This window comes from Momordica charantia (genome assembly GCF_013281855.1).
Source record: "Momordica charantia cultivar OHB3-1 chromosome 8 unlocalized genomic scaffold, Mcharantia_2.0 BLBB01000008.1, whole genome shotgun sequence".
Classification (NCBI taxonomy): domain Eukaryota; kingdom Viridiplantae; phylum Streptophyta; class Magnoliopsida; order Cucurbitales; family Cucurbitaceae; genus Momordica; species Momordica charantia.
This window is the reverse complement of record NW_028275166.1, coordinates 20850332-20877361: the sequence shown is the minus strand read 5'-3', so window position 1 is coordinate 20877361 and position 27030 is coordinate 20850332. Positions and strand designations below refer to the sequence as shown.

Sequence of the window (27030 nt, the reverse complement as noted above, 5' to 3'; positions counted from 1 at the left end):
CGGAACGTAGGTTAGCTGATTAGGAACCCCTCCCCTAACAAAAATTGGAAGGAGTGTTGGTTCCTCGTCCTGGGAGATCATCAAACGAGCCCAAGATCGGAGATTGAAGTACGTGCTGTGGGGTGAAGCACTAGTCTCAAACTCCCACCTCTTCTCCAGTGGTCTCAGACCCCACGACCAAGCGGACGAGCTCAAGAAGCTACCCAAAGCTCGGCACGTAGCTCGTAGAAACGTAAAGCTCCTTAAGGTAACTACTCCTTGACTCCTCAGCTCGGTTGATTTCAACCTCCTGTCTAACCTCGTCCCTTTTGCAGAAATGGCCTCCAAGTTCCTCGCGCTTAGTAGTACGAAGCGGCAGCAGGCCTCGGTCCCGTCTGCTCCGCCAGCACCTCCTCAGGCTCGTCATCGCACGAGCAGTGCCGACGTCCCGGCCCCCGGGATGGCGAACTTGGCCAAACTCCAGGCCCTTCAGGCTCAGCCTCTACAGACCATCGTCGGTGGCGAGGAGTCGACTACTCCACTGCAGCAAAGAAAAAGGGTGAGGGAGACACTCCCCTCCGAGAAGGTTAACTCCAAATCCCCGCCTCCCCCTATCATGGTCGACTCGGAAGACGGGTCTCAGCTGGGTCGGCGGCAATGCGACGAGCTTCCACTGCCGTTCAAGCTCGCCTTCTCTCGCCTCAGCATCCATGAGGCGGCAACGATGGTGAGATCCTCCAGCTCCCGCCGTGTGGGGCGAGCCATTCAGGCACCTGAGGACCCTGTGGAGGCGGTGAGAAAGACCATAACTCTGGCTGCAGAGGTAAGCTCGTGCCTACTCTTCCTTTTTTCTTTTCCTTTACCTCTTTTGATCTAACCCCTGGCCTTTGCAGCTGCACTACATGCCTACCTCTCGACGTCGATGATGAGCCTGGAACTCGGAGGGCGGGACTTGAAAGAGGAGGAGACGAATGCCTCCTACGAGTGGCGGATCGCCGAGCTCGAGGCCGAGGTTGTCCGGGCCCGAGCTGAGAAGGAAGCGGAGGCCGACAGGTCGCAAGCCCTAATTGCCCAAGCTCGTACCGACCTGAAGAACCCTCGGGGTCGGGCCGAGACTGCGGAGAAGGGCTGAAACGAGGCTCGGTAGAATTTGGCGAACTGGGCCTACTTGGAGAAGAGAATCAAAGAATTCCCTGAGTTTGACGGCCTAGCCGCGACATGGCAGACAAAGGCTTCTACTATGCTGTCAACAGGCTCGACACCGCTTGCTCGGAGGATGCCATCGCCGCTGTTGAGCAAGAATACGAGGCCATCTGGGTGGAGAGGCCTACCGAGGCCGGTAAAGAGGCTGAGGCTGTTGGCGTCGAGGCGGGGTCCAGCAAGCCTGCTGACCCTCCTCAGGAGTAGATCATCTCGGCCTTCCGTTGTTTCTTGCTTTCTCTCTTTTTTTAACCAAATCTGTACTGAGCCGAGGCATACATACCTCGACTCTTCACTAAACCTTATTCTAATGAAATGACATTGTTTTGTTTAGATCCGAGTAATTCTTTCCGAGGTCCCTATACTTAGAGAAATTTTGTTTCAGAGAAATTTAATGAAAACAATCTTCGTTCAAACTTGAGTTGTTCTCTCCGAGGTCCCCATACTTAGAGAAATTTAATTAAACTTCAGTTTTAGTTTTGGTCTCGTTGTTTGAGTTTCTCAAGTCTTTATAATTTCTTACCTACACAACGGCTTACGAGCCGAACAACTCAGCTCAGCGGTGTGTATTTGGGATAACAAGGTTCTTACGAGTTGATCATTGCTTCGCGTGTTTGTAAAAATGTAACTCATTGTAGGTCGTTTAGCATAGGTCATACCACGTAGTCTTCTTTGGCCCCCATTTGACTTAGCTCGGTAGTGGGAACCACTCTAACGAATAAAGTCAAATTTTGCACAGGTCATTGGAGATCGGCTTTCATTAATGAATGAAATTTTTACACGTCGGATTAGACACATTTCATTGATAATAAATTCGCAAATGCTCGGCATTCCATGGGTGAGGGAGTTGTCTCCCGTTTAGGTCGGACAGCAAATACGCTCCAGGTCGGAGTGTTTTTAAGACTCGGTATGGACCTTCCCAGTTCGGCTCGAGTGCTCCGACATGATGCATTACCTTCTTGAGGACGAGGTCGCCAGGCTTGAACGTTCTGAGTTTTACTCTGGCGTTGTAGTACCGAGCCATACGGTTCTGATATTCTACTAGCCGAAGCTGGGAGTGAGATCTTTTCTCCTCGAGGAGGTCAAGATTCACGAGTAGAGCTTTACTGTTGGCTTGCTCGTCGAAATTCTCAACTCGGGGCGTTGGCATGCCAACTTCGGCAGGGACAACAGCCTCCGACCCGAAGGCTAGGCTGTATGGCGTCTCACTAGTAGATTGGCAGGGTGTTGTTCGGTAAGACCACAATACCTCTGGTAACTCTTCTACCCACCGACCTTTCAGAGATTTCAGCCTCGTCTTCAAACCACGCTTGATGATCTTGTTGATGGCTTCAACTTGCCCATTAGACTGCGGGTGGGCAGGCGACGAGCTAAAGTGACGTATGTCGAGCTGTTGACAAAATTGATTAAACCGAGCACCGTCAAACTGCTTTCCATTGTCAGTAATGATGGCGTTCGGTATACCGAACCGACATATTATGCTCTTCCATACAAAGCTGACAACCTTTGCCTCGGTAATAGACGCCAGAGGCTCCACTTCCACCCACTTGGTGAAGTAATCTACAGCTACTATGGCAAACTTCAACTGCCCCTTCCCCATCGGTAGTGGGCCGATCAGATCTATCCCCCACTAAGCGAAAGGCCAAAGGCTTCAGATCGGCATTAGCATCTCCGGGGGTTGCCTCAAAATGCTCGAGAAGCGTTGACATTTGTCGCATGTTTTGGCAAACTCCTTGGTGTCGCACTCAATCGTCACCCAGTAGTAGCCCTGGCGGACGACCTTCACGGCCATGGACCGAGCTCCTCCATGATTTCCGCAAACCCCTTCATGAATCTCGCGCATGACATACCTCACCTCTTCTGGGTCGAGGCACCGCAGTAAGGGTACGGAATATCCCCTTTTGAAGAGCTTGCCTTTTTGCATCAAGTAGTGAGCAGCTTGGCGTCAGAGCTTTCTTGCCTGGCTCGGATCAGCAGGGACTGAGCCATTGACCAGGTAGTCCTTAATTGGGTCCATCCATGTAGGCCGAGCTGACGTGGTCTCCATGATCTCAGGCTGGTCGATGGACGACTCAGCGAGTATTTTAACTGGAACCGTTCTTGGTTGGTCGGTCTCGTATGCCGAGGCTAGGCGAGCCAGTGCGTCGGCGTTGGAGTTTTTGGACCTCGGCACCTATCGAATCACATAGTCCTCAAACTGGGCGAGGAACCCTCGGGTTTTGGCCAGATACCTCTCCATACGAGCTTCCTTCACTTCGTACTTCTCGGTAACTTGATTGACAATCAGCTGGGAATCGCTGGGAATCAAAAGTCGCTTCACGCCCATCCCACTGGCGACCTTCAGTCCATTTATCAATGCCTCGTATTCGGCTTCGTTGTTGGAAGCTCGGAAGCTAAACCGGAGTGCGTACTCGAACCGAAGACCACCGGGGCCGAGGAGCAGCATGCCTGCCCCATAACCTTTCTCATTGGATGAACCATCCACGTAGAGTGTCCACTGATCACGGACATCGCTCCCTGGCCGGGGTGGGGTCAGGTCGGCAACAAAGTCTGCGGCTGCTTGACCTTTCAACGCTGTTCTCGGCTCTAAGGCGACGTCATGCTCACTGAGCTCTAGTGCCCACTTCATCAATCGACCCAACGTTTCGGGCTTGTAGAAAATCTGTCTCAAGGGGAAGTTTGTCGGAAAGATTATCTTGTGTGCCTGGAAGTATGGTCGTAGGCGTCGCGCCGAGGTTACCAAGGCTAGGGCCAGCTTCTCAACACAGGGGTAACGAGCCTCGGCCTCGGTCAACAGGGCTCTGCCGCCCTTCTGCCATCCTGATAAGTACTGAGCTCACTGCGTTTTCCGACACTGCTAGGTACACGTAGAGTACATCACCGGGCAGCGGCTTTGACAACAAAGGAGCCAAGCCAAGGTACTGCTTCAACTGCCGAAGCGCGGCTTCGCAATCGTCGGTCCATTCGAACCGACCCTTTTTCCTTAGCGTTTGGAAGAAAGGGTGGCACTTGTCATTGGAGCGAGATACGAAGCGATTCAAGGCTGCCAATCGACCGTTAAACCTCTGCAGCTGCTTAATATTCCTCGGTGCCTCCATCTCGAGGACTGCTTTTATCTTGTCTGGATTTGCTTCAATTCCGCGTTCGTGGACAATGAACCCGAGGAATTTTCCTGACGAGACCCCAAAGGCGCACTTGCTCGGGTTAAGCTTCATCTGATACTTCCGAAGCACGCTGAAGGCCTCCGCCAGGTCGGCTAAATGGGAGCTCGTCTGCTTACTTTTTACCAACATGTCGTCTACATATACCTCCATGTTGCGTCCGATCTGTTTGGCGAACATCATGTTGACCATCCGCTGGTAGGTCGCCCCGGCATTCTTTAGACCAAAAGGCATGACGTTGTAGCAATACAGCCCTTGGTCGGTAACAAAGGCGGTATGCTCTTGGTCAGGCATATGCATCCGAATCTGATTGTACCCGGAGTAGGCATCCATGAAGGAGAGGAGCTCATGCCCTGCTGTTGCATCGATGAGCTGATCTATACGAGGTAGGGGAAAACTATCTTTCGGGCACGCCTTATTGAGACTCGTAAAGTCAATACAGATGCGCCACTTGCCGTTGGACTTTTTAACTAAAACTACGTTAGATAGCCACGCGGGGTAATGAACTTCTCTTATGAATTTAGCTCGTAGCAACTGCTCGACTTTCTTACAAATTACATTACTTCGCTCGGCGTCAACAGGCCGACGCTTTTGCCTTACAGGCCTATAGCTAGGATCTACATTAAGCTTATGAACCATTATGCTCGGATCTATGCCCGGCATGTCGTCATGAGACCATGCGAACACGTCAGCATTTGCTTTCAGGAAACCGACGAGCTCTTCTTTCACCTCGGCCCCCAGTCTACTGCCGACGCTGACCTGCTTTTCTGGCCCCAGCAGGGGGACAAGTTCTAGCTCTTCAGCTGGGGTTCCGTGGCTCGACTCTGATTCCTCGGCATATGGCTTGGGCGTGCTCGTGATTCCCGCACAAGTGGTTGTTCCCTTCATCGCAGTGGCGTAGCATTCTCTGGACGTCTTTTGCTCACCCCGGACTGTCGCAATTCCGGCTGAGGTCGGGTACTTCAAGACCTGGTGATAAGTGGATGGAACTACCCGGAGATCATGAATTAAGGGTCGACCAATTATGGCGTTGTACGCGGAGCTTCGATCTATCACAACAAATTCTGCGACTTTAGTTACTTGTTGATCTCCCTCGCCAATGGTAACAGGGAGCGAGACACATCCTTCCGCACTGACTGACTCCCCTGCAAAATCGACCAAAGGCGTCGGGCTGAGCTTCAAATGCTTCCTCTCCCACCCCAGGGCCGTGTAGGTTGAGAACGATAAGATGTTAGTCGACTCTCCTCCATCGACAAGGACTCTTCTCACCTTCACGTGATCTATGAGTGGGGCGATTACTAGGGCGTCGTTATGGGGCATATGTACTCCTTCGCCGTCCTGGTCGTCGAATAAGATCGGCATCACAGGCTCTTTGGGGTACGAGGTACAGACCACGCGTGCCGCCTCCCAAGCCAGAGCTTTTCTCTTCTGCCCCGACTGTCCCCCATTCGGGTCCCCATGGATGGTATTTATAACGGCGGGACGATCTTCCTTCCGTCTCGGCGGCGGCGACTTCTCTCGCTTCTCCTCCAGAGCCGACCCTTCTGGCTCTGCCCTTTCACGCCTTCCGACGTATTTATTCAGATACCCCCTCCGGATCAGATCCTCGACCTGCTCCTTCAGGTGGAAACAGCGTGAAGTGTCGTGGCCGTGATCCTTGTGGAATCGGCAGTACAGTCGCTTGTCTCGTTTCCCTGGAGGTCGGCGGAGCTTTTCTGAGGCTGCGAAAAGCGCCTCCAGGTCGGAATCTTGAGTCGGAATTTTCGCGATTAAGGCGTTCAGTGGAGTGAATTTGTCGAACTTCGGTCCTCGTCGGTCTGAAGGGGATTTCTCGTCTCGACGGCCTCTACCCTTATTGTCGTCGGCCCGCAGAGACGAGCCCCAACCATCACTGCGTTGCCTCTTGGGAGAAGGGGACTTTTGATCCCGATCTTCACCACGGTTGCTTCGCCGAGCTCCATTGGCTTTCCACAACTCCAAGCCGTCGATGTACTGGCGAGCCCTGGCGAGCATCTCGTTTAGTAAGGCTGGCGGTCGGCTTCCGAACTCTATCGTCAAGTTCCTGTCGTTTAAACCTGTGGTGAAGTACATCATGGCGATGTCATCGGTGCAACTTACCACTTTGACATGCTCGTCCATGAACCGAGCGATGTACTCTGTCAGGGACTCATTGTCCCGTTGCTTCACTATTCCGAGGTGAGAGGGCGGCAACTTCAACAACTGCCGAGCTGAGAATTGGTTGATGAACAACCTTCTCAGCTGTTGATAACTGTCGATGGATCGGGGCTTCAACTGTCGGTACCACAATCTTGCCGAGCCTTCCAAGGCTATTTGAAATGCTCGGCACTTCATAGCGTCGCTTGCGGCCAGGAAATCCATCTTCCCCTCGAACAACTCTACGTAGGAGATCGGATCTCCAGATCCGTCGTAAGAACTCATGACCGGAGCCTTGAACCTCGGTAGGATAGGTGCGTCCAAGATCGCTTGGGAGAAAGGCGGTTCTTCTTGCTCAGCTATGCGATGCAGGTCTACAGGCCTGCACTGCCGCTTGAGATCTTCTATCTCCCTCTGAAACTGATCCCAGAGGAGGTCCACTTTAGACCGAAACGAATGGTCAGCGTGGGAGGACCTCTCTTGAACGTCGACCTCTGGGCTTTCCTCCTCATCGTCAACCAGATACTCCCAATCTCAGGGTGCCACTACTCGTTGCCTCAGCGTCTCTTCACCTCGGCCCTGATGAGCGTTGGAGCTATCGAAAGATGCCAAGGGAGTCCGAATTGGTCGGATCCTCAGGCGTCGGCCCTCAACCCGATTATCCGGCTGAGGGTCGTCACGCACCTGTGCCTCCAGGGCACTACCTGTCCTCACCCGTTGTGGCTTTCGTGAGGGTGCTCCAGCTCGGGCCTCTCTGCAAGGTCAGAACTGATACTCCGTTCTTTAATTCGGATGCATCGGTCCCTTTCCTTGAATGGGATCCCTAGAGACGGAAGAGCCAGACACCTCGCTGCCTCTCTCGACCACCTCGAGCCTTGCCTTGACTTCCCTGAGCTCGGTGATCACGTCGGCTACCATGACGGGGTCCACGCCCTCATCGGCACTCGCCCCGGAGCGTGCACCAGTGTTTCCCCAACCGCAGAGGCGAGGTGCACGGGGCGGCAACCCGTTTCTCTGAGGTTGCAGTACCGGGAACTGATCTGAGGCAAGGTGGAAGTCCCGGACTGCTACTGGATCGGACGTGGCCGGCCGACCTCCGTTCTCCTTGACCACCCCCGCCTGGGGTCGTTGCTTGATGACAGGAGTTCCTGCCACTTGAGAGTACGTGAGTCGAGGATGGGCTCGAGAAGTGACAGCATCCCCCATCGGAGAGCGGGTTGGTGAAAGTTGAGATCGTGAGTGCTGGGAGCGGGTTTGGACCATTGGCTCAGATTGCAAAAGATGAGACTGACTTCTAGACGTGTCGATCCCCACGGACGGTGCCAGATGTTTGAGCCCGAAATTACTGAGCTCGGATGTAACGTAGATCGGAACGTTCAGGATGAACTGTGGCCAACGGTCCAACACCTTTCCAGAACACTCTGGAGACCTGCAAAACAAAGTTAGCACTCCGACGAGCAAGTCAGTTCTAGTCCAAGCTTACTTGTCGAGTCTATCTAGGATTGTGTTCCTTGCATTTAAGGCAAGGGTTTCTATTTATAGAAACTGGCCCCGACAGGGATTCTGACACACCCTAAGATCGCGGCGTGTTGTCGGGTACGGAAGGGACATTGTTACGGACTTTGCCTCAGGTCGGCTCGGCACTGTGGTCCTACCCTGACTGCCGACCTGAGTATTTTCGAGTCAATTTCTACATTTCGTTAGCGTGTTCACCCAACTCACTTTTCCGGTCATGACACATGGCAGGCTAGAATTCGTATCCAACAAGTTTGTATCTATTCAAACAAGTGTTCAATGAAACTCTAACTATCTTTGCATTCTCTATACATTTTTCCTCCCTTGAATTCACAATAGATATTTGATAACATTAAAGGTAGGTTTGATTACTGTTTCGTTTTTTATTTCTAGTTTTTGGATTTTGGTTTTTAGTTTTTTAAAAAATAGGTTTTTTGATAACCAATTCAATTTTCTATTTTTTTTTTTCAAAAACCATTTTCAAATTCTGTGTAAATTTCAAAAACAAAAAAAAAAGTTTTTTAAAACAAGTTTTTGATTTTCAAAATCTCATTTTTTCTTCTACTACTTTAACTTTTTTTTTCTTATATTTATCTCTGAAAAATTTATTTTTCACTCTAATATTTGTTTATTTCTAAATTTCTCTCTACGAACTTTATTTTTATCTCTCTAAAATTTTCATTGTTATTTGACTCTCTCCAGATTTTGCTGTATTTTTTTTTGTCTAACATGTCAGTTTCATTTCTCTGCCTAAAAATTTAATATTTTTCCTAACTTTTTTCTCTCCAAAATTTCATATTTTATAATTTTTATTTTTCTTCATAATCTATTTTTTCCTCTAAAAATTATATTTTATTTTCTCATTCAATTTTCTTTCCTGTAACTTTTATTTATTTGTGTATTTATTTATTTTCTATAAAAATTATATTTTGAATCTTGTTTTTATCTCTAAATTTGTTTCCACTATAAATTTTCTCTTTCTTTATAATTTATTTTTTTTCTTTAACATATATTTTCTTCTCAACTTTATTTTTTTCTCCAAAATTTTTCTCTTTCTGTCTTTAACTTTTTTTTAACTATTTTTTCTTCTAAATATTTTTATTTATCTCTCTAAAATTTATCTTCCAAAATTTTATTTACATCTCTATTTTCATGTCTCTACATGTGGGGAAGACAAAAATTTCCGCAGGGTCAGATCCCAAAAATATAAAATGCATGTCCCGACCCTCTCCCCGTCCCCGATTCCATTTTTTAAATAATTAATATATATTTATTACACTTTTTTATATTTGAATTCTAAAAATAATTAAAAACAATTATAAAACCGATAATTTTTCTCGAGAACATCTCTCGGACCCAAGAACGAGGTGGAGACGGAGACTAAAAATTTTTACGAGCCCGAGAATGCGGGAGAGCATCCTCGCTCGCACCCACACCATTGTTAACTCTACTCTACATAAAATTTTCTCTCTCTAATAGTATTTTCAATTTTCTAACTTTTTAAAAACTAAAAACTAAAAATGGTTACCAAACATGTTTTGGTTTTTGTTTTTTAAAACAAAAAACAAAAAATGGTTATCAAACATATATGATTTTTATTTTTTAAAAATAGAAAAAAAATAAAATAAATAAAAACTAGAAAAACAAAAACCTAAGAACTAAAATGGTTACAAACGGGCTTAAAGGGACCGTTTGGTTGAATGCTTCAAAAAGCTAATCTAGGATTAAGTTGTAGGAATAATATGCTTGGGAATCAAACATAATTGTATTTGGTTGTAAACATGGATTAATAACTCATCAGATTTAATTAAAAATAAATTCTATAAGTTGAACAATTTTAATTTATAAATTATTTTATATTAACATTCTAAATTTTAAATTGACAATTTAGCATAATGATCCAAAAAATTCAATATATACATATTTACCAAAATGATATGTGCATATAAAGCTTTAAAATTAATAAAAATTAATTTACATTAATTAATATAATATTTATTAAGTTAAAATATTAAAATTATTTTAAGCAATTATATTTTAATTTAAATTTCACTCATTAGTAAATATATTATAAACAATATATCTAAATTTATTTTTTGATTTTATTTAGCAATTCAATCTTATAATTATCATGTGTTTAACGAAATTAATACTTTCATTCTATCAATTGCACCCATATATTACATTTTTATATAAAAAATTAAGAATATGTTTCAGTAAATTAATTTAGATAAATTTTTAATGTTGTTTTATTAATTCTAAATTTAATTTAAATAGTTTGACTAATTTTAATTATTTTATGTTAATAAAATAAAGTAAATAATTATATTTAAAAAAAATAATTTATTGAAAAGGAGAGAAATAAAAATCTGACACAAAACCCGTGGACAAACTCATGAAAATGGGGAGCAGACAAAAGTCTTTATCCATTTGAATAAAGGATGCTTGAGAATAAGCTATTCCTATGAAAAGCTTTCAAATTTGTCAAACAATCCACGACTTTACTTGCCCATGCCCATTCCCACCTAGTAAACCCCCAGCGAATGGCCCTAAAGGTTAGAAAGCTACTCTAGTCTTAATAGTTTGATTGAGGAATGCTTAATTTTTTCAATATTTATATATTATATAAGATCCTTCCAGTATAAAACCCTTTATGTAACGCCCCCAAATTTCAAACAACTTAAATGGAGTACGTTACTAAAACATCTTATTTAACTCAATCCAATCAAGAGGATAACTACACTTTATTCCATGACTTTGTAAGCAACCTTACTAAGTTTCATAAATTATCAACTAAACAACTCTTATCTACGAAGCCAACACTAGTCTCATTTCATCTTGAAACAACACAATGATAGCTAACCTCAATAAACTTCAATGCCACAACCCGAATAGATAATCAAAACTATAGTTCTCAAAGAATAGTAAAATCACAACTTTAAATCATTCTTTAAACAGAAACTAAGCAAAACTAAACAGTTAACCAAACATCAAACTCAAGCTAAAAGAAACAACTTCTACAATCCTATTCAACATGAAAATTAAATGCGCAGCACTATGGTCTCTCTTCATCAATTCTCCTCCTTGCCACCACCATTCTCGTGAGTGACCTCGTTACCTGCAAATTCTACGAGAAAAGTAGGGGGTGAGTACAAAAACTAGTACTTAGTAAGCAGCCCTAACCTGAAGGGTCACGCTCAAACATGCTTACACATCAACCAAACATCATGCTTGTCATTAACATCATGCTTTAAATAAAATTGAACAATTTATACATAAGCTTGACTAAACATGCATTCTATATGCCAAAACCAAATCCTCACATCACGACTCACTCATTCTCTCTCATTATTCCTCCAAGGCTTATTCTTTCGAGTCCCACCGACCCCTGACCATCTATTCAGAGCCTCGACACTTTTCTACGGCACTTAGCGTTCGATCTCCGACCTTTACCCGGGCCTCAAACTGTTTCATCGACCCTTGACTATCTATTCAAGGCTTCGACGACTTTGCAACATATTGGTCCTTGTCCTTTTTCCACAAGGCCCCAATACTTGACTTCCCTCTAAGATTCATCGCATCGACCCCAGACCATCTATTCGAAGCTTCGAAACTCATCTTTGTCCAGAGTTGACGTAACGATCCCCGACAATTTATTTGAAGCCTCGATACCCAACTAGTGACGTGTCAGCCGTGTAACCTTGACACTCACCCATTCACTTCATAACAGAACCAACTCTTTCCAGAGTCCTACTACATACTTCCTTAAGCTATGACCCATGCATTCATTCAGCTCACAAATACAACTCAACATGCTTCTACAACATAAACAACATTCTAATAACGAAACAACAAACCAATCATGCTTTCATAACATATCAATTCTTAACAAGAACTCCAGAGCGAATTTAGTTATAACAGAGCATAGTCAAACAAATTTTAAACTATTAGAGCCCAACACAGTTCATCCAAAGCACTTAATATCCAACATTGGTAGAAAGACATCCAACATCAATATTCAATAAACATTGCTAGATATAATAAAACACATAAAACACGCCAAACAATTCATGTATATTCATACAACAAACATTCCCACAAGTAAGAACTACTTACAACAAGGTCCTAACACGCTACTAAGCTTGCCGAAGGATTCCTAACTCACACCAAATCCACTTGGGTTAAGAGTGGGTCGAGGGACACCGGAAACGCGAGCCACCATTGCTAGAAGGGGAGAACACGCCGGGGGAAAGAAAATTGCACGATCTGCCGGATTTGGGTCGCCGCCGTGGAACGCCGAAAATTGCCCAAACACACTCGGATGCGCTGCTGCTATCACGTCGTCGGAGGAAGCTGTGTCTTCGGAGAGGTCGGCGCCGGCGAGGGGTGGGAAAAGGGGCGGCGGCTGTGGGTGTTGGGAGGAAGAAGAAGAAAACAAGGTGGAGGCTAGGGTTTTGGATTATCTTTTTCTTGTTTTCTTTTTCTTTTAAAAAAAAATAATAAAACAAAATAAAAGGTTAAGGACCTAAATAAGAGAGGAGATTTTCGTGATCCTTTTGTTAAAAGGAAAACTCACTTCAAACAAAATTTGGAAATTAATTTAGGAGATTGAATTATTTTTATAACTCAATAATAGTATTCTAAAGGGAAAAATTAAATTTCCAAAACTTGAATTAAAATTTAGTTAAAAATATCTTTCCAAAATTTGAAAACTAAATTTATCTTAATCTAACGAAATTAAACTTAAATTCTAATTTACCCAAAATTAGAATTTCAAAATTATAAAATCCAATAATTTAATTATTAGCTCAATGGAATCCAAAGGTTCAATTTACATCTTAAAATAAAAGTAACCCGAAAACTCGGGGCGATACACTTTAATCTCTTTATTGCAATAAATAATGTAGGGGGATAAATGCTTTGGGAGTGCAATTAATTTTAAAGTTAGCATGTGATGCTCTTCCATATGTAGAAAACCCCTTTTTGATAGTTGGGTATTTGTAAAAGTAAGAACCCAAGCTCTTCAAATAACCAAGCACCTCATTGATTATGAAAATTCGTTCGAGGAGTAATCAATCAACCAGCTTTAGGCGAGTAGCACGAGTTGACCAACTTGAATCAACTAACACCGGCTAACCAACTCGAGTTTATCAGCCTATGACTGCCTACATTAGGCTACCAACTCAGGTCGTTAAACCCGAGCCCGAACCTGACTACCCAGGCCCAACTAGCACATTCAACCTTGGCCAACCACAAAGCCAACCAACTTGGACTAATTCAAATCAACCAATTCAGGCCAACCAACCTTAGATGACCATCTTCACCTCGACTAGCCTAAGCCTACGAACCTGAACTAATCCATGCCGAGAAACAAAAGCTGCCCAACTTTGGCCGACTAACCCAAACCGACAAACTTGGGCCACACCTAGGACGACCGGCACGCATCGACCAACCTACGTCGACGACCTTGGGCCTGAACAACCTTGACCAACCACCCCAACCAAACCACTCAGGCGACCACCTGAGTGGACCAATAAGAGCCGATAACTTTGAGATGTACAACTTGGATAACCTACGTCAAGCTGACCAATGTGGCCGGTCCACTTTTAGATGATCATCCCGAGCATGACCACCTTAGGTCGACCAGTCCAGGCTAACCAACCCGAGCGACTTAACCAGCTGTACCTCTATCAACTAGCCCCCATACAGCCATATCAAACCTGGAGGCATGGGCTAACCATCTTAAGACAACTTATATCCCAGGCCTAAAGGCCTATTTTGACTAGTCCGAATCATCAACCCGAGTTTAACCACCTTAGGCCAACCACTCAAAGTCAAGTCAACCAACATAGGCCGACCAGCACGGGCTTGATCACTCCAGGACATGGATAGTCACTCTTACAAAAATTGCTAGGAAAAGAGGAATCGGTGGGAGAGGATGGAAAGTGAAAAAAATAACTAATTAAAAAAAGATTTTTATAAAGTAATAAATTAACTGTAATCGTATTCTATCAATTATATAATAATTTATTTATTTAAATTTATTGTTAAATATAGTAATTTTTTTTAGTAATTTGATAATTTGATAAACTTTTGCAACCAAACATTAACATAATTAAAAAATCACTTCTAAAAATTTTTTTTTTATTTGTCTCCATATTTTTAGAATATATTATATTGAGTGGTCTTTGCACACAAATTTCTCATACATACACATACATATATACACATATATATACATACATACATATCCAAGTTGTACACATATATATACATACATACATATCCAAGTTGTACTTTTAGTTAAGCAACCCATTAATAACATTCAATTATGCTACTCTTCTACACTTTGATATAAATTACTTTGAATTGAGTTGCGTGCCGGTAAATTACTCATTAATGAACAATAAAGAGTACTTTATTAAGATTAAAGGAATTATATAGAAGAAAAGTATATTTTTGCAAGTCTATTTCTATATTATTTTTACAAGTCTATTTTTAGATTTTGCACTTTCATTGGATGTTATTAAGTTTATTGGAAGTCCAAGAACAAGCAAAATTATTAGGGGCCGTTTATTTCGTGGAATCCAAGATTCTCGTGAGACAGTCATTCGGATTCCCACGTTTGTTTTGTGCTAACGTAAGATACCCGAATATCTCAAGATGCTCATGTATCCTAGGATGTCCATTTGGAAGGAATTCAAGTCGATTTGAAAGCTCTTTTGAAACATGGGTTTGCATGATTCCCATGTCGAGGGCATCCTATGTTGGCATTCTTACCCCTTCGTTATTTTTTCATATATTTTATTTTCTCAAATTTATTTGGTTTTATTTGTAATTCTATAGTTTAAATAAATTAATACATCCATTGACTAATAAGCAATTAAGTATATTTATGTATTACATGTACATATAAAATAAACTTCAATTAAATTACATAATATCTCAATTTATTTTTAATATTTAGAATGAATTATTATGAATAATATATTTTCAATCAAAAAAGAAAAAATTATGAATAATATCTATTATCTTAAATACATAATTTTAAAACAACATTTTTCTAAAGATCAACTCACCTTTTATATTTTTTTTTTCTTAAAAGAATATAATTTGATAATATAATAAAAAAATTTACCCCATATAACATTAATTATATAATTGTATTTTTTTTAAAAAAATATTAAAGTTGAAAATGAAATTTATATTCAATATTAATTACTTTTAAAAAAGTCTTATATTAATATGAATTGTACCTAATAACATAAAAAATTAATACATATACGCAATTAATACAAAAAAACCTAAAATATTAAATTAATTTTAAGAAAATCTATTATATAAATGTTATTAGATTAATTTATAAATTATATGAATATTCGTAAGGGCGTTTTTTGAACATTATATAAATTTAGAATATTCCATGAATGAATCCTGCAAAACAAAGGTGGTTATCCAAATATTCCCGAACGTCCTTGTATATTACAAACATGGTCATCTGAAGATGCCAAACATCTAAAATTTCGGACATATGACATTCCAGGCATGAAGATGTCGGACATCTACATCCCCAAAAACAAATGATCCCTTAGTATATTTTCCATGTGCTGAGAATGAATATAGAGGGTTGGCTTAGAGATTGGTTGAATACCAACAACTTTTGAAACATGTGAACGCTGTTAGTCGATCTACATTGTTTTTTCTTCCAAGAAAGAAAAAAAAATATTGTTCATCTTGCCACAAATCCTACGTTCATAAATGAAATAATCACATAGACTTATTGCCATTTTTACGAAGTAAATAATGATTGATACTGTTAGGATTCTCCCAAATTTATTTTGGAAAATACTTGTCTTCCTACCATTAGATGATTGACAACTAAGAAAGAGAAATACAAAAGTAGATTTTTTTTTTAATTTTTTGTAATTGTAGTGGGTATCCAAAATATGTTAGGTATTTCAAAAAATGCTTTTCAAAATTTCAAATATAGCAAAATATTTGAATTTTTATTTTTAGAATTTTTATTATTCCAATTTTACCTCTATGGCATCTGATATACATCTGATCTATATCTATTTCTAATATACATCCAATCTATATCTCATATATATCTGATGTACATCCGATGTACCTCTGATATACTTCTGATATACATCTGATGTACCCCTAATATACATCTAATGAACCCCTAAATTTGGTCAATGCTAGGGTATTCATCAAAATAGTTTAAACTTGTAATCAAGCTAAACTCCCTTAATCCAAAACTTACAAAGTTCCCATCTAGTTTGAATATCAGTGCATCTAATGGGCTCTTTTCAGATTTTCGGCAAATTAGATGCACTAATAACTGTAATGCGCATCTTCTAATATTAAACGACATAAAGTGTCCAAATGGTCAACTTTTAAAGATTTCCATGTGGGTTGGTGTTAGCATCTTGATAATGTTATATATTGATTCTAATTTTGAATATTGTTGCACTATTGCACCACAATATCATATTTCATTTTCGTTAGAGTAAAATCAGCACTGTATCATATGTAAATCAAACTATCACGTATCGTATGTAAATCAGACTATCACGTATCGTATGTAAATCATACTATCACATCAATGGTATATTCGACGCTCATATTAGTAATATATCAAACTGTCATTCAGTAGTAGATAAAACACTCATATCACTAGTACATCAGGTGTATATGAGACTATGTCATCGGTAGTATATCAGACACTTATATCAGTAGTATATCAAACACGAATATCAGCAGTATATCAGACACTCATATAAATAGTATATCATATATACATATCAGTAGTATATCATACACTCATATCAGTAGTTTATCACATTTATATCAGATATACATATTGACATGAAACACTCATATTAAGTGTATATCAGATTATCACATCAGTAGTACATCAAACATTAATATCAGCAGTATATCAGACACTCATAAAATTAGTATATCAACCATTAATATCAGCAGTATATCAGACGCTCATATAAATGGTATATCACAAGTATATACTCATATTCGGTGTATATCAGATTATCACATCAATATTATATCAAACATTAACATCAGTAGTATATCAGACACTCATAAAACTAGTATATCAACCACTAATATCAGCAGTATATCAAACGCTCATATAAATGGTATATCACATGTATATCAGATATACATATGAGTAGTATATCACACACTCATATAAGTTGTATATCACATTTATATCAGGGATGCATACATATTGATATGAAACATTCATATCAGACGTATATAAGACTATGACATCAGTATATCAAACACTTAAGTAGTATATCAAACATGAATATTAGCAGTATATCTTATCGAAATCAAAAGGGAATCGAAAAGTAGGGTTTTTTGGGCTTATTTTTTTTGTTTATTGTGTTTGTATTTGGGCCTGTAGCACAATATTATCATTTAAAATATGTGGGCCTCCATTTTTTTTAATGTGCTACATTTGAAAAACCAAAACATGGTTGCTAATTTGCTTATTTTGCTAATTTCTTTCTTGCCATACCTGAAGTTGACATTTTTTTTTTCTAATAATGAGTTGTCAAATTTTAACAATGATAAGGACCAAATTTAGTTATCTCACCCAATTGATTCATCAATTTCATTATTCTTGTTCGGCATCAACCTCTCGTGTGCAACTTTTTTTTTTTTTTTTGCAACTTCTTTTCCGTTGATACAAAATTGGATTTATAGAATTTAATTCTATGGTTATATTTTAGAGAAATTTTAATAGTTACAGTTTTATTATAATAATAAAGACAATAGTGAGTAACTTGGTAATGGTTTATATATTTAATTGTAAATATAATTAATTTGTCAATTATAAACCGTTTAGTATAATAATAAAGACTGTTGATGATGAATTTCGGGAAGAGGCCACGTGTCCTACGGACGACTATGTTCACCTGAGAACAATTAGACCTGCAACAAAGAACTCGACACCGATGCGGTGTCTCACCTAAGACACTCCGACGATCAAGTCAGTAATCGGAGTAAGAAATAGGAAAAAGATACCTTAAGTATAAGTGACAGGTTTTTCACTTACCTGGTGAGGGGAAGGTCTTTCCTTTTATAGGCTTGGGAGGCCGACCAGGAAGGACGACGGTTGTAGGTGGCGAGGGCGTGACGGGTGGTACGGTGAGTGTCGTGGAGCACGTTACAGACAAATGTGGGGTGGCACTACTACTTGCAGCTCTAAGGTTTGTCGCCTGCAGCTGTGAGTAAGGATGGCAACGGGCGGGGCGGGGCTGGGGGGGCATCCCCATCCCCGCCCTGTTGAGGATTTTTTCTCCCACCCCCACCCCCGTCCCTGAAATTTTAGGGGTAGGGACAGGGCGGAGATTCCCCGATCGGGGACAAGTTCCCGATCTGTTATAAATATATTTTTTTAATTTTTAATTTAATTTTTAATTTTTAATTTAATTTTGTTATTATTAGTATAAAAAGTGAACAACAAGTGGCTAAATGAGGTATTAGCTTGAGTTTTTTTTTTAAATAAAAAAGTATTTATAAAATTAATATATATTAATATTATTATATAAAAAAATAGAAAAAGTAATAAAAAATTAAATGGGGCGAGGTTAGGGTCGGGGACGGGGCAGGGTGGGAGACTGATCCCCGTCCCCACCGGGGAACCCAATTGGGATCACCAATTTGACCCTGTCCCCGTCAAACCGGGGAATCTCGACCCGAACGGGTCAGGTATCCGCAGGGATCAAGTCCCGCGAGTATTTTTTTCATCCCTAGTTGGGAGGGGGTACGTCGCTCATATTGGTAACGTGCGTTTCATAATCCCCTATGTACGGTATGTAACCGCATGTGGTGCTTCTTCGTGAGCGAACACGTATTCTGCTCGGCAATACCACCATATGATATATAACCACATGTGGCCCCTACGTCCTTTGAAATGGGACACACGTCCTACTCGGTGTTTACCCCCAACAATCAGCCCTCTTTCTGGGCCAGGTTGCTTGGCCACTAATGGGCTGGGCCGAAAGCATTGAATTGAGGCACGGTTGTGTAGCCCGGACGCATATTTTTAAGGGTTTTGAATTGGGAAGCGAGGCCCATGAAGCACAGCAGGTATGACGATTAACCGTAAGAACGTACAGTTGCATTTAAGAACAGACACGTGTCCATCGTCGTTTCACGGGCAGTCGCGTCCTCCATGCGGTACGTGAAGTGATGGAGTCGACAGTCGCGATTCCCAGTGCCGTTGGGATTCGTAGCGACGCCTCCGTGACCTTTAAATTCACCCAGAATGGGGGAAGGGGAGGGGGCGATGATTACCCTTCATGCACTTTAAGCCATTATCATCCTGTACGGCTATTCATCTTTTCAGCTTCATGACCAATCATCAGGTAGTGAACCACATTCCGTCGCAGGCGACAGAGAAAGATCTATTGGAACTTCGTTCTAAGTACCGAGTTCCAGACTATGTCTTTATGCGTCTTCCGACGGAGGAGGAAAACATAGACAATCCCTCCCCAAGTGGGTGAGTTTTTACCCATAGATGTTCAGGAATGGGGTTAGGCTTCCCCCCTCTCTTTTTGCAAAATCTTTCCTGACTTTTGCCAGAGTGGCGTCGGCGCAACTAGCCTCCAACTCGTGGGAAATTCTGATGGCGTTGGCCATCCACTGGCCGGAACTAGGCGGTGGCGAAAAGATGACCCTAACCCTACTGTCCACTCTGACCCTAAAGAAGTCAATCAAGGGCTTCTCGGGGTTTTGCAGTGTGGGTTTTCGTCGCGGGACACTCTTCAATGTCCTTACTTTACACAAACATTAGAAGGACCACTGGTAGTTCGTTGGCGGTCGATGGTTCGCCGGTGGTCCATTCTCGGACACGTGACCAGTCGCTTCAGAGAGCATGGTAGGTATCCCAGTGTTCCCTCTTCGACCTCCTACCATTTGCTTGCAACTCTGAGGTCTCGAATTCTTCTTTGTAGTGTTCCTGAGTGGGGTGCTTCGTCTTTGATCTGAGTTGGAGGGCATACTGTGTAATATTCTGTCTCTCCCTTAGGCCAAGAGGGTTCCCACGCTCATCATCATAGATGGGAGCTTATCGCGTCATCGCCTTATTGGGGACACCAATTGGCCGAGTAGGGGCAGCGACGATGATCGAACCCTGGTGAGGCTCTGCCAGGTAAGAATATCTTCGCCATTTCTCTATAGGGTACAAGTTTGTCGTTTGCCTCCTTATCCTTGAACATTCGTGCAACTTGGTGAGATTACCGTTGGCTTCCCTGTCGGGGCGTGAGCTTGTCATCAGTCTTTTTCTTCATATCAGGCAGGTTTCTCCTAGTGGTTTCGACAGTAGTGAGAGCACCGCATCGACCAGCGCGGCAACCACTATCTCCCCCAGCCCCTATGAAGAGGCTTAATAGGGGGAGCCCTTCTTTGGAAATTCGGACGCGACTGGAGGAAGTGTTCCCTCCGACAAAGCGCAATCATCTGGTAAGGTGAAACGCTGCTGGCCCTTCTACTAAGGCACCCGTCGAGGGCCAGTCTTCCGGATTACAGAGATCATTGATCCTAGTTCGAGCGAGGCTGTCTCTTCGGATCCTCTAGCCAACGATCATGGGGATATTCAGGAATCTACTCAGGAGATGGCTCGCCACTTGTTTGGCCGAACCCTTTCGTCTTAGGGAGGAATATCTTAATAGAACCTTCGAAGCGGTTTATGTGAGCAACTTCTCCTTTTATTTTCTCTTTTTTGTCCCTACTCTTCGCCTAATACCTCATTTGGGTTATTTCTGCCAGTTGGATAGTCGTTTTCATGTCCTGTCCCTGGCCTTGCAGGATGAGTTCGTGGCCATAAGGGTCTAAGAACAGGAGCATCAGGCTGAGGTCCAGAGTCTTCAGGCCCTTCTAAATTTTGGTGGCCGATTGACCATCAAGCATGATCAATATGAATAGCTTAATTTCGAGAAGCAAGTTGCCTGTGAGGATGGATTGCAAACGTAGGAAAGGGCAGTCGTTCTCCGTATTAAACTGGATCGCATTCAGCATCGAATGGCTATGGCTGAAGCACGCGTTGGTGAGCTTGAGGGAGAGGTACGGTCTCGCTAGGCTCAAATAGTTGAATCAGAGTCTCGCAATAAAAAGGTTACCAAGGACCTAGAGATGGTTCGAGCAGAGGCTGCCTCCTACTACAACAGGATCGTTGAGTTGGAGTTGCACCTCTTGGACGCTGAGGATAAGTCGTTTAAGGCAGAAGAGGGGCGAGCCGTAGTCGAATTCGACTTGTCGAAGTCCAAGGAGGCTGAGAAGACAATCTTGTACTGTTTAGGACGAGAATACACTCGGTCTGCCAGCCTTGAGGTTGCTTTGGCTGGTGCGGAGTGTTCTCTTGCTCAGGTTCGAGAAGAATTACAGTCAGTGGGGGCAATCTTGGACGTTCCTGAGCTGTTGGAGTCCCATTTTCGTGGCTCGATTGTCTTTTGCGCATCAGAAAAAAGACCTTCAACAGGCAGGCTTTGATTTCATGAGGGTCCATCTATAGGGCCGGTGTCCGAATGAAGAATTGAAGCATGTTCTTGACGCTCTTAACGCTTCTAGTCTACTCTTGGCAGCTGCGACTCTAAAGAACATCTCTAGCATCTTGTCTCTAAAGGCCACAGTTATCATGACGCCTTGGTACATCAGGTTTCCAATGGCTTGCTCGCGGTCAAGTGGTGCCACATGGGTTATCCGGACTTGGGGGCAGCCTTCGAACTTGGAGCGTTTTCAAAAGGTAGGATTACGTCTGATTGGGAGCCGTAGCTAGGTCCTCCGCTCGGGAAATTCCTTGGAATATTAGGTCTCTAGAGGCTTGCTATCGGCCAAGTGATGTCACGTGAGCTATCCAAACTCGGGGGCAGCTTTGGATCTTTAAGTGTTCCGACAGGCTGCCAGTGACGCGGTGCTCCATATCAATTTCTTACATGTCATTGTACTTATTTACTGATCCGAAGATGCTGTCAATCATCCTCAGGGCACGTTCCCACAACCATCACCACTTTTGTGTTATTTTTGCCATTATGTCATGTGCACTTTGAGGCGCCTTCGCTGGGTCCTGTAGTACGTCGTTTCATTTGCCTTAGAATGTGAGGCGATGTGCTTCTATCGAAAAGACACTTGGAAGTTTGATACAATGGCTAGGGGTCACTACTTTATCCTTTAAATTGAGAGTTTGCCCTCGTCCTTGTCGTCATTTCTCTTCCTCTTTCATTCCCTCCGATTCACCCCGACAACAAGAAATGTATGGATCCTTCAACAGCGACCCCATTGAAGTTGACACTCCTTTGGAGAACGACCCTACCTTTCCGGAGGGGCACATTCTGGATGGGGATGAGGACTAGCTTTTCTCTAATGGGGAACATGCTTCTTCAGAGGAGGAAGACTATGTGGTTTCAGATGGTGGGTATCCCTTCGAAGAAGAAGATGGTGCTGGTGAGGAAAATGCTGAGGAGGAGGACTGTGAAGAAGAAACAGGTAGGGAGGAAGATGGTGGGCCTTCAAACGAGGCAGCAGGTCTTCTAGACCTTTGAATCGTCCCGTCCTGGACCCTTCCCGATCTTGCCCAACTGAGTAAGAACGAACCGATTGCGCGGGTTTGCAGACTGAAGTGCGACCATCACAAACTGAAGGAGGAGAATGTTGACACAGAGAACGACCGCCATTTTGCCATTGAGATGATATGAGAAGTCCTCCAAGAAATGGAGGAGATTGAGCAAGCTTACCAGGCGCTTTTCCATAGGTTTAGACGTCTGGAGAGGAGGATGGCTCGTCATGCGCCTACATACTGACTCCTCCGCCGCTTTTATTCTTCATGACTCTTGTATTATGATGTTCTTTGGTGGCGTTGCTCCCTTTTTTTTTTGTATGTAATCAAATGAGGGGGTCAATGGCTTCCTCCTATTGTTAATGAAATTTCCTTTCTTCCAAGTTACCCTTGTACTCTTTTTTACATTCGCACGCTCGCTTATTTCCACACGTTGGACTTTTTTTTTTATTTTTTGGCAGTTTAAACGAATCTCGAGGTAACTTTCGCATGTATAATGACAGGTTTGCCCTGGTGGGGTTTTCCAGTTTGACTATAAAAGGAGGTGGGGCTTTGGTTCCCTCCCATTCTCATAACTTCAAGCTTTTCTTTTCCAATATACTTTTTCCATGGAAGTTTTCCCAGGCCAACAGGACCTTAAAGACCGCATCTACCGTCTGCTTCTGGCCTGGTCCCATTTTCATGATAGTAAGCACCTAGATCCGAAACGTGTGAGAGCGGTAGCCAATAGGCGCGCTCGCCCTGTGGGAGCGTACAGATGGCTACATTTTTATTATAGTTGGGTACACATAGTCGCTCAATGGTCAAGCGAGCCACGTATGCCTTCAAGTCTTCGTTGGGCTTCTACTTGACGGACTCGAGGTGGACCTCCGTCCTTCAGTTGATGCAAGAGTAGTGGAACTGATCGACGAACTTTCAGGCTAGATCTTGGTAGCTTCCAAACGAGTACTGAGGGGAGGTTTTGGAACCATTGTCGAGCAGGGCCTATAAGGGTCCTAGAGAAGTCTCAATATTGCTCTGCGTCATTGTACCTGGCTTGTCGCATAGCATCGTGGTACAACGTGGCGTGGTCCACAAGATCAGCTGACCTGTCATATTTGTTAATGCAGAGGCCCTTGAATCCCTTCGAGAGTTCCACAGCTAGGATATTGGCCGTGAACGGCTCTTGAGCAATTTTGGATGGTTCGTACTAGGTGGTGGGTCCGTCACCTCCTATTCCAAGCTCAATTCTCACCCGATTGAAGATCTCTTATTTTACACAGTCCAGTTCCTCCTGCTGATCCCGACTTGAGACCTGCTCGGCCTGTTAGAAGTCTCGGTACTGGTTTGAGATTCTACATTGGAGGTGATCACTCCGCGCTTGGGGTGATTCTTATTGAGCTTATCACGAAGGTCTTTTGATCCTTCGGAGAGCCCTAGTGCCGCTAAGAGGTCCTCGTTGGTGTGTCCGCGTCTTGGTGGGGTCCAGAACTCTCTTTTAGCTACTTCCCCTTCGATCACGCTCTTGTTGGGAGTGGGAAGGGTTCCACGAGTTCAGTCGCCCAGGACGACCTCGATTAAATTCCCCATTTGGGGGGCCATTGGAGCACTAGCGGCCTGCATCTCGTTGCAGATTCTTGAGCTCTTACGATAAGGGTGTCTCACCGTTCGCTTGTCGAGGTGGCCGATCGAGCGAAGGGGGTTAACAGCTTCCCATGCCCCCTAGTCTTCTACAACACTAGGAGTCAGGACGGACTTGTTAACCGGTCTGTCGCATCGACGCTCCTCACTGACAGTATTCTCATAGGATGATTCCTTATTGGAAGTCATTTTACTAATGTCTTAGTGCGGAGAATTAGTTTTTGCTCTGGCTTGAAAATGTTGTCCCCATAGATGGCGCCAACTGTTGACTGCGAATTCCGAGAAGAGGCTTTGTGGTCTACAGACGAGTAGGTTCGCTTGAGAACAGTTAGAGCTACAACAAAGAAATCGACACCGGTATGGTGTCTCGCTTAAGAAACTCCAACGTTCAAGTAAGTAATCGGAGTAGCAAATAGGAAAAAGATACCTTAAGTATAAGTGACAGGTTTTTCACTTACCTGGTGAGGGTGAGCGTCCTTCCTTTTATAGGCTCAAGAGGCCGACCAGGAAAGACGAGGGTTGGATGTGGCAGGGGCGTCACGCGCGGTACGACGAGTGTTGTGAAGCACGTTCTCGACAACTGTGGGGGTGGACTACTGCCTACAGCTGTGGGGCGGGGGGAGGGGGTACGCCACCTGTACCACTAATGTTTGTCTATTGCAGCCCCTACGTACGGTATGTAACAACATGTGGTTTAGTGCTTCTTTGTGAGCGGACACGTGTTCTGCTTTGCAATACTACCATGTGATATATAACCGTATGTGGTCCCTACGTCCCCTGAAGGTGGACACGCATCCTGCTCGATTTTTACCCACAATAAAATCAATAGTAAGTAAATTGATAACAATTTATATATTTAATTGTGAAGATAATTAATTAGTCAATTACAAAAAAAATGGGCCAACTGTAGGAATGACCAAAATTAATAACGCATTTTAGAAAGTAGCCAAATCTATGAAATATTGCAATAATGACTAATTGATTTTTTCTATTAAATTTTAAAATATTTTTAATACAAATATATGAGTGTAACCAATTAGGTATATACACATAATTTTAGGGATTTAGAATTTTTAACTAATAGCAGAAACAATGGGCCTTAATTTTTAATTTTAGGAGTCAACTCTATCTAATCAAATGAATGAAATTTAAATAATTAACTTAAATCTAATTTAAATTGATAATCAAAATTTGAAAGTTGATTTAAGAAAAAATTATTAAAAATATGTTGCGTTGATTTTGAAATTTATCCATCTAAAATTCTGAAATAAGAGGATAAATAAGATTATTACTAGGTAAATGGTAAAATTTACTTCTCACCTTTGACATAAGTTAGACAAGTTAGGATTTTAGGAGTCCCCGCCTTCTTCTCACCTTTTGGTCTCACACAACTTCATGCACTCCACAACTACCATCTTCCTCCGTCCGGCGCCTCCCTCCCCCGCCCTCTCTTGCTGACAACTGCTTGCCACCGCCCCATTCAGATCGATCGTTCTGTCGCCGTCGTCCTATGCTACTGCACCTCACGAAGCAGATTCACGCACTGTCGTTCCGCCGATCACCTTTAAGGCTACCATCCCGTCCCGTCGCTCACCTCACGAAGCAAATCCATGCGCCGCTCATCTTAACGCCGTCGTCCAAGAACCAGAACTAGACCCCCTGTCGACGCCCTCCCTGCTGCAATTCCGACACAACACGTGCCATATCTACCCGATCCGCCATGGCCCAAACCAGATCTGTCGTCCCGCCGCCCGACCAGATCTGCCCGATGCCGATACGATCCGCCAGCCGCCTCAGACCATATCCACCTACTGCCACTTTGATCTGTTTCTGTTTTGCCGCCCAACTACCATCTTCCAGTAGCTGTTCAAGGAAGGTAAGACTCTTTGTTCAGACTCTGCGTATTTTAGGGAAATTTAAAAAGATATTTTTGGTTTTTCTGTATTTTAGGATATTTAAAAAAATACAAGTGTGAGACCGACATGCGTGTTTTGTTTATAACTTGATATGGGGAGAATATGTACAACAGCAACAGACTTACTATATTTATATAGCTTAAATTCTAAATATAATCTGTATATATGGTAAAAGTTAGAGGAGGAACATCTCGATGATGATTAAAAGCTACTGGTATAACATGTCGTTCAAGGCAATCGTGCAAAATCAATTTAGAAAGTGAAGAAGAGGTATAGACGTAGTAGTTTATATATTTTTTGTTTGTTAATTTTTACAGTAATATTTACAATTAGATTCAATGAGTTAGGGAAAAGGAAAGGGTCTCAAGATAGTTGAGGAAGAATGTGTTAGTGAGATAATTATTGGTATATACATGTATTGACATTCTACTTATAATATTTGAGTTGTATAGTTGTATATACATGTATTGACTTTCGTATTTTGTTAATTTTTGAATTGGTATATACATGTATTGACATAATTGATTTTGGTAATATATACGTGTATTGAATTCTAATTTTGATTTTTCTTTAATTGACATATACATTTATTGACCTTTTAATTTTTATAATTTTCTAATATTTTAAAGGACGATACAAAGTCGGATGAAAAGAATGAAAGAGTGAATAATGAATCCACCGATGAAGATAAGAAAAATAACTCAACGTCTAAAGAAGTTTAAGAGATTGGATCTAATGACGATACGTGCTCAAAGACTACAAATTTAAGAGGTATCATCTATTTTTCTAATTGTTTTGATTTATGGGTTGTTAGTGTTCGATTTTTTTTTTTAATTTTGTTGTAGATAATTTATTAAATGATAAAGAAGAAGGACATTAATAATACAAACAACAA

At 42.4% G+C, this 27030-nt stretch overlaps 2 protein-coding genes and 1 long non-coding RNA gene across 3 annotated transcripts; all 3 read right to left on the bottom strand.

The window, feature by feature from the left end:
• Positions 1 to 3352: 3352 nt before the first annotated feature.
• On the bottom strand, positions 3353 to 3808 carry LOC148209756 (uncharacterized). Its single transcript, XM_088126981.1, has one exon. The coding sequence runs from the start codon at positions 3806 to 3808 to the stop codon at positions 3353 to 3355; it is 456 nt and encodes a 151-aa protein (XP_087983107.1).
• Positions 3809 to 3938: 130 nt separating this feature from the next.
• LOC148209755 (uncharacterized) lies at positions 3939 to 7700 on the bottom strand. The gene is made up of 2 exons (XM_088126980.1): positions 7341 to 7700; positions 3939 to 6914 (listed from the first exon to the last, which is right to left on the bottom strand). The coding sequence occupies exons 1-2, from the start codon at positions 7698 to 7700 to the stop codon at positions 3939 to 3941; spliced, it is 3336 nt and encodes a 1111-aa protein (XP_087983106.1).
• Positions 7701 to 10861: 3161 nt separating this feature from the next.
• On the bottom strand, positions 10862 to 12622 carry LOC111025307 (uncharacterized). Its single transcript, XR_002603501.2, has 2 exons — positions 12126 to 12622; positions 10862 to 11136 (listed from the first exon to the last, which is right to left on the bottom strand). It is a non-coding gene; the product is annotated as an uncharacterized LOC111025307 (long non-coding RNA).
• Between the last annotated feature and the right edge of the window lie 14408 nt (positions 12623 to 27030).

Excerpts from the sequence above, each read along its gene's own strand:
- LOC148209755 (XM_088126980.1), bottom strand. The coding sequence starts at position 7,700 with ATGGGGGATGCTGTCACTTCTCGAGCCCATCCTCGACTCACGTACTCT. Across the intron at positions 6,915-7,340 it reads TGGTCGAGAGAGGCAGCGAG|TTTCAGAGGGAGATAGAAGA; the intron begins GTGTCTGGCTCT and ends CTCTGGGATCAG.
- LOC148209756 (XM_088126981.1), bottom strand. The coding sequence starts at position 3,808 with ATGAAGTGGGCACTAGAGCTCAGTGAGCATGACGTCGCCTTAGAGCCG.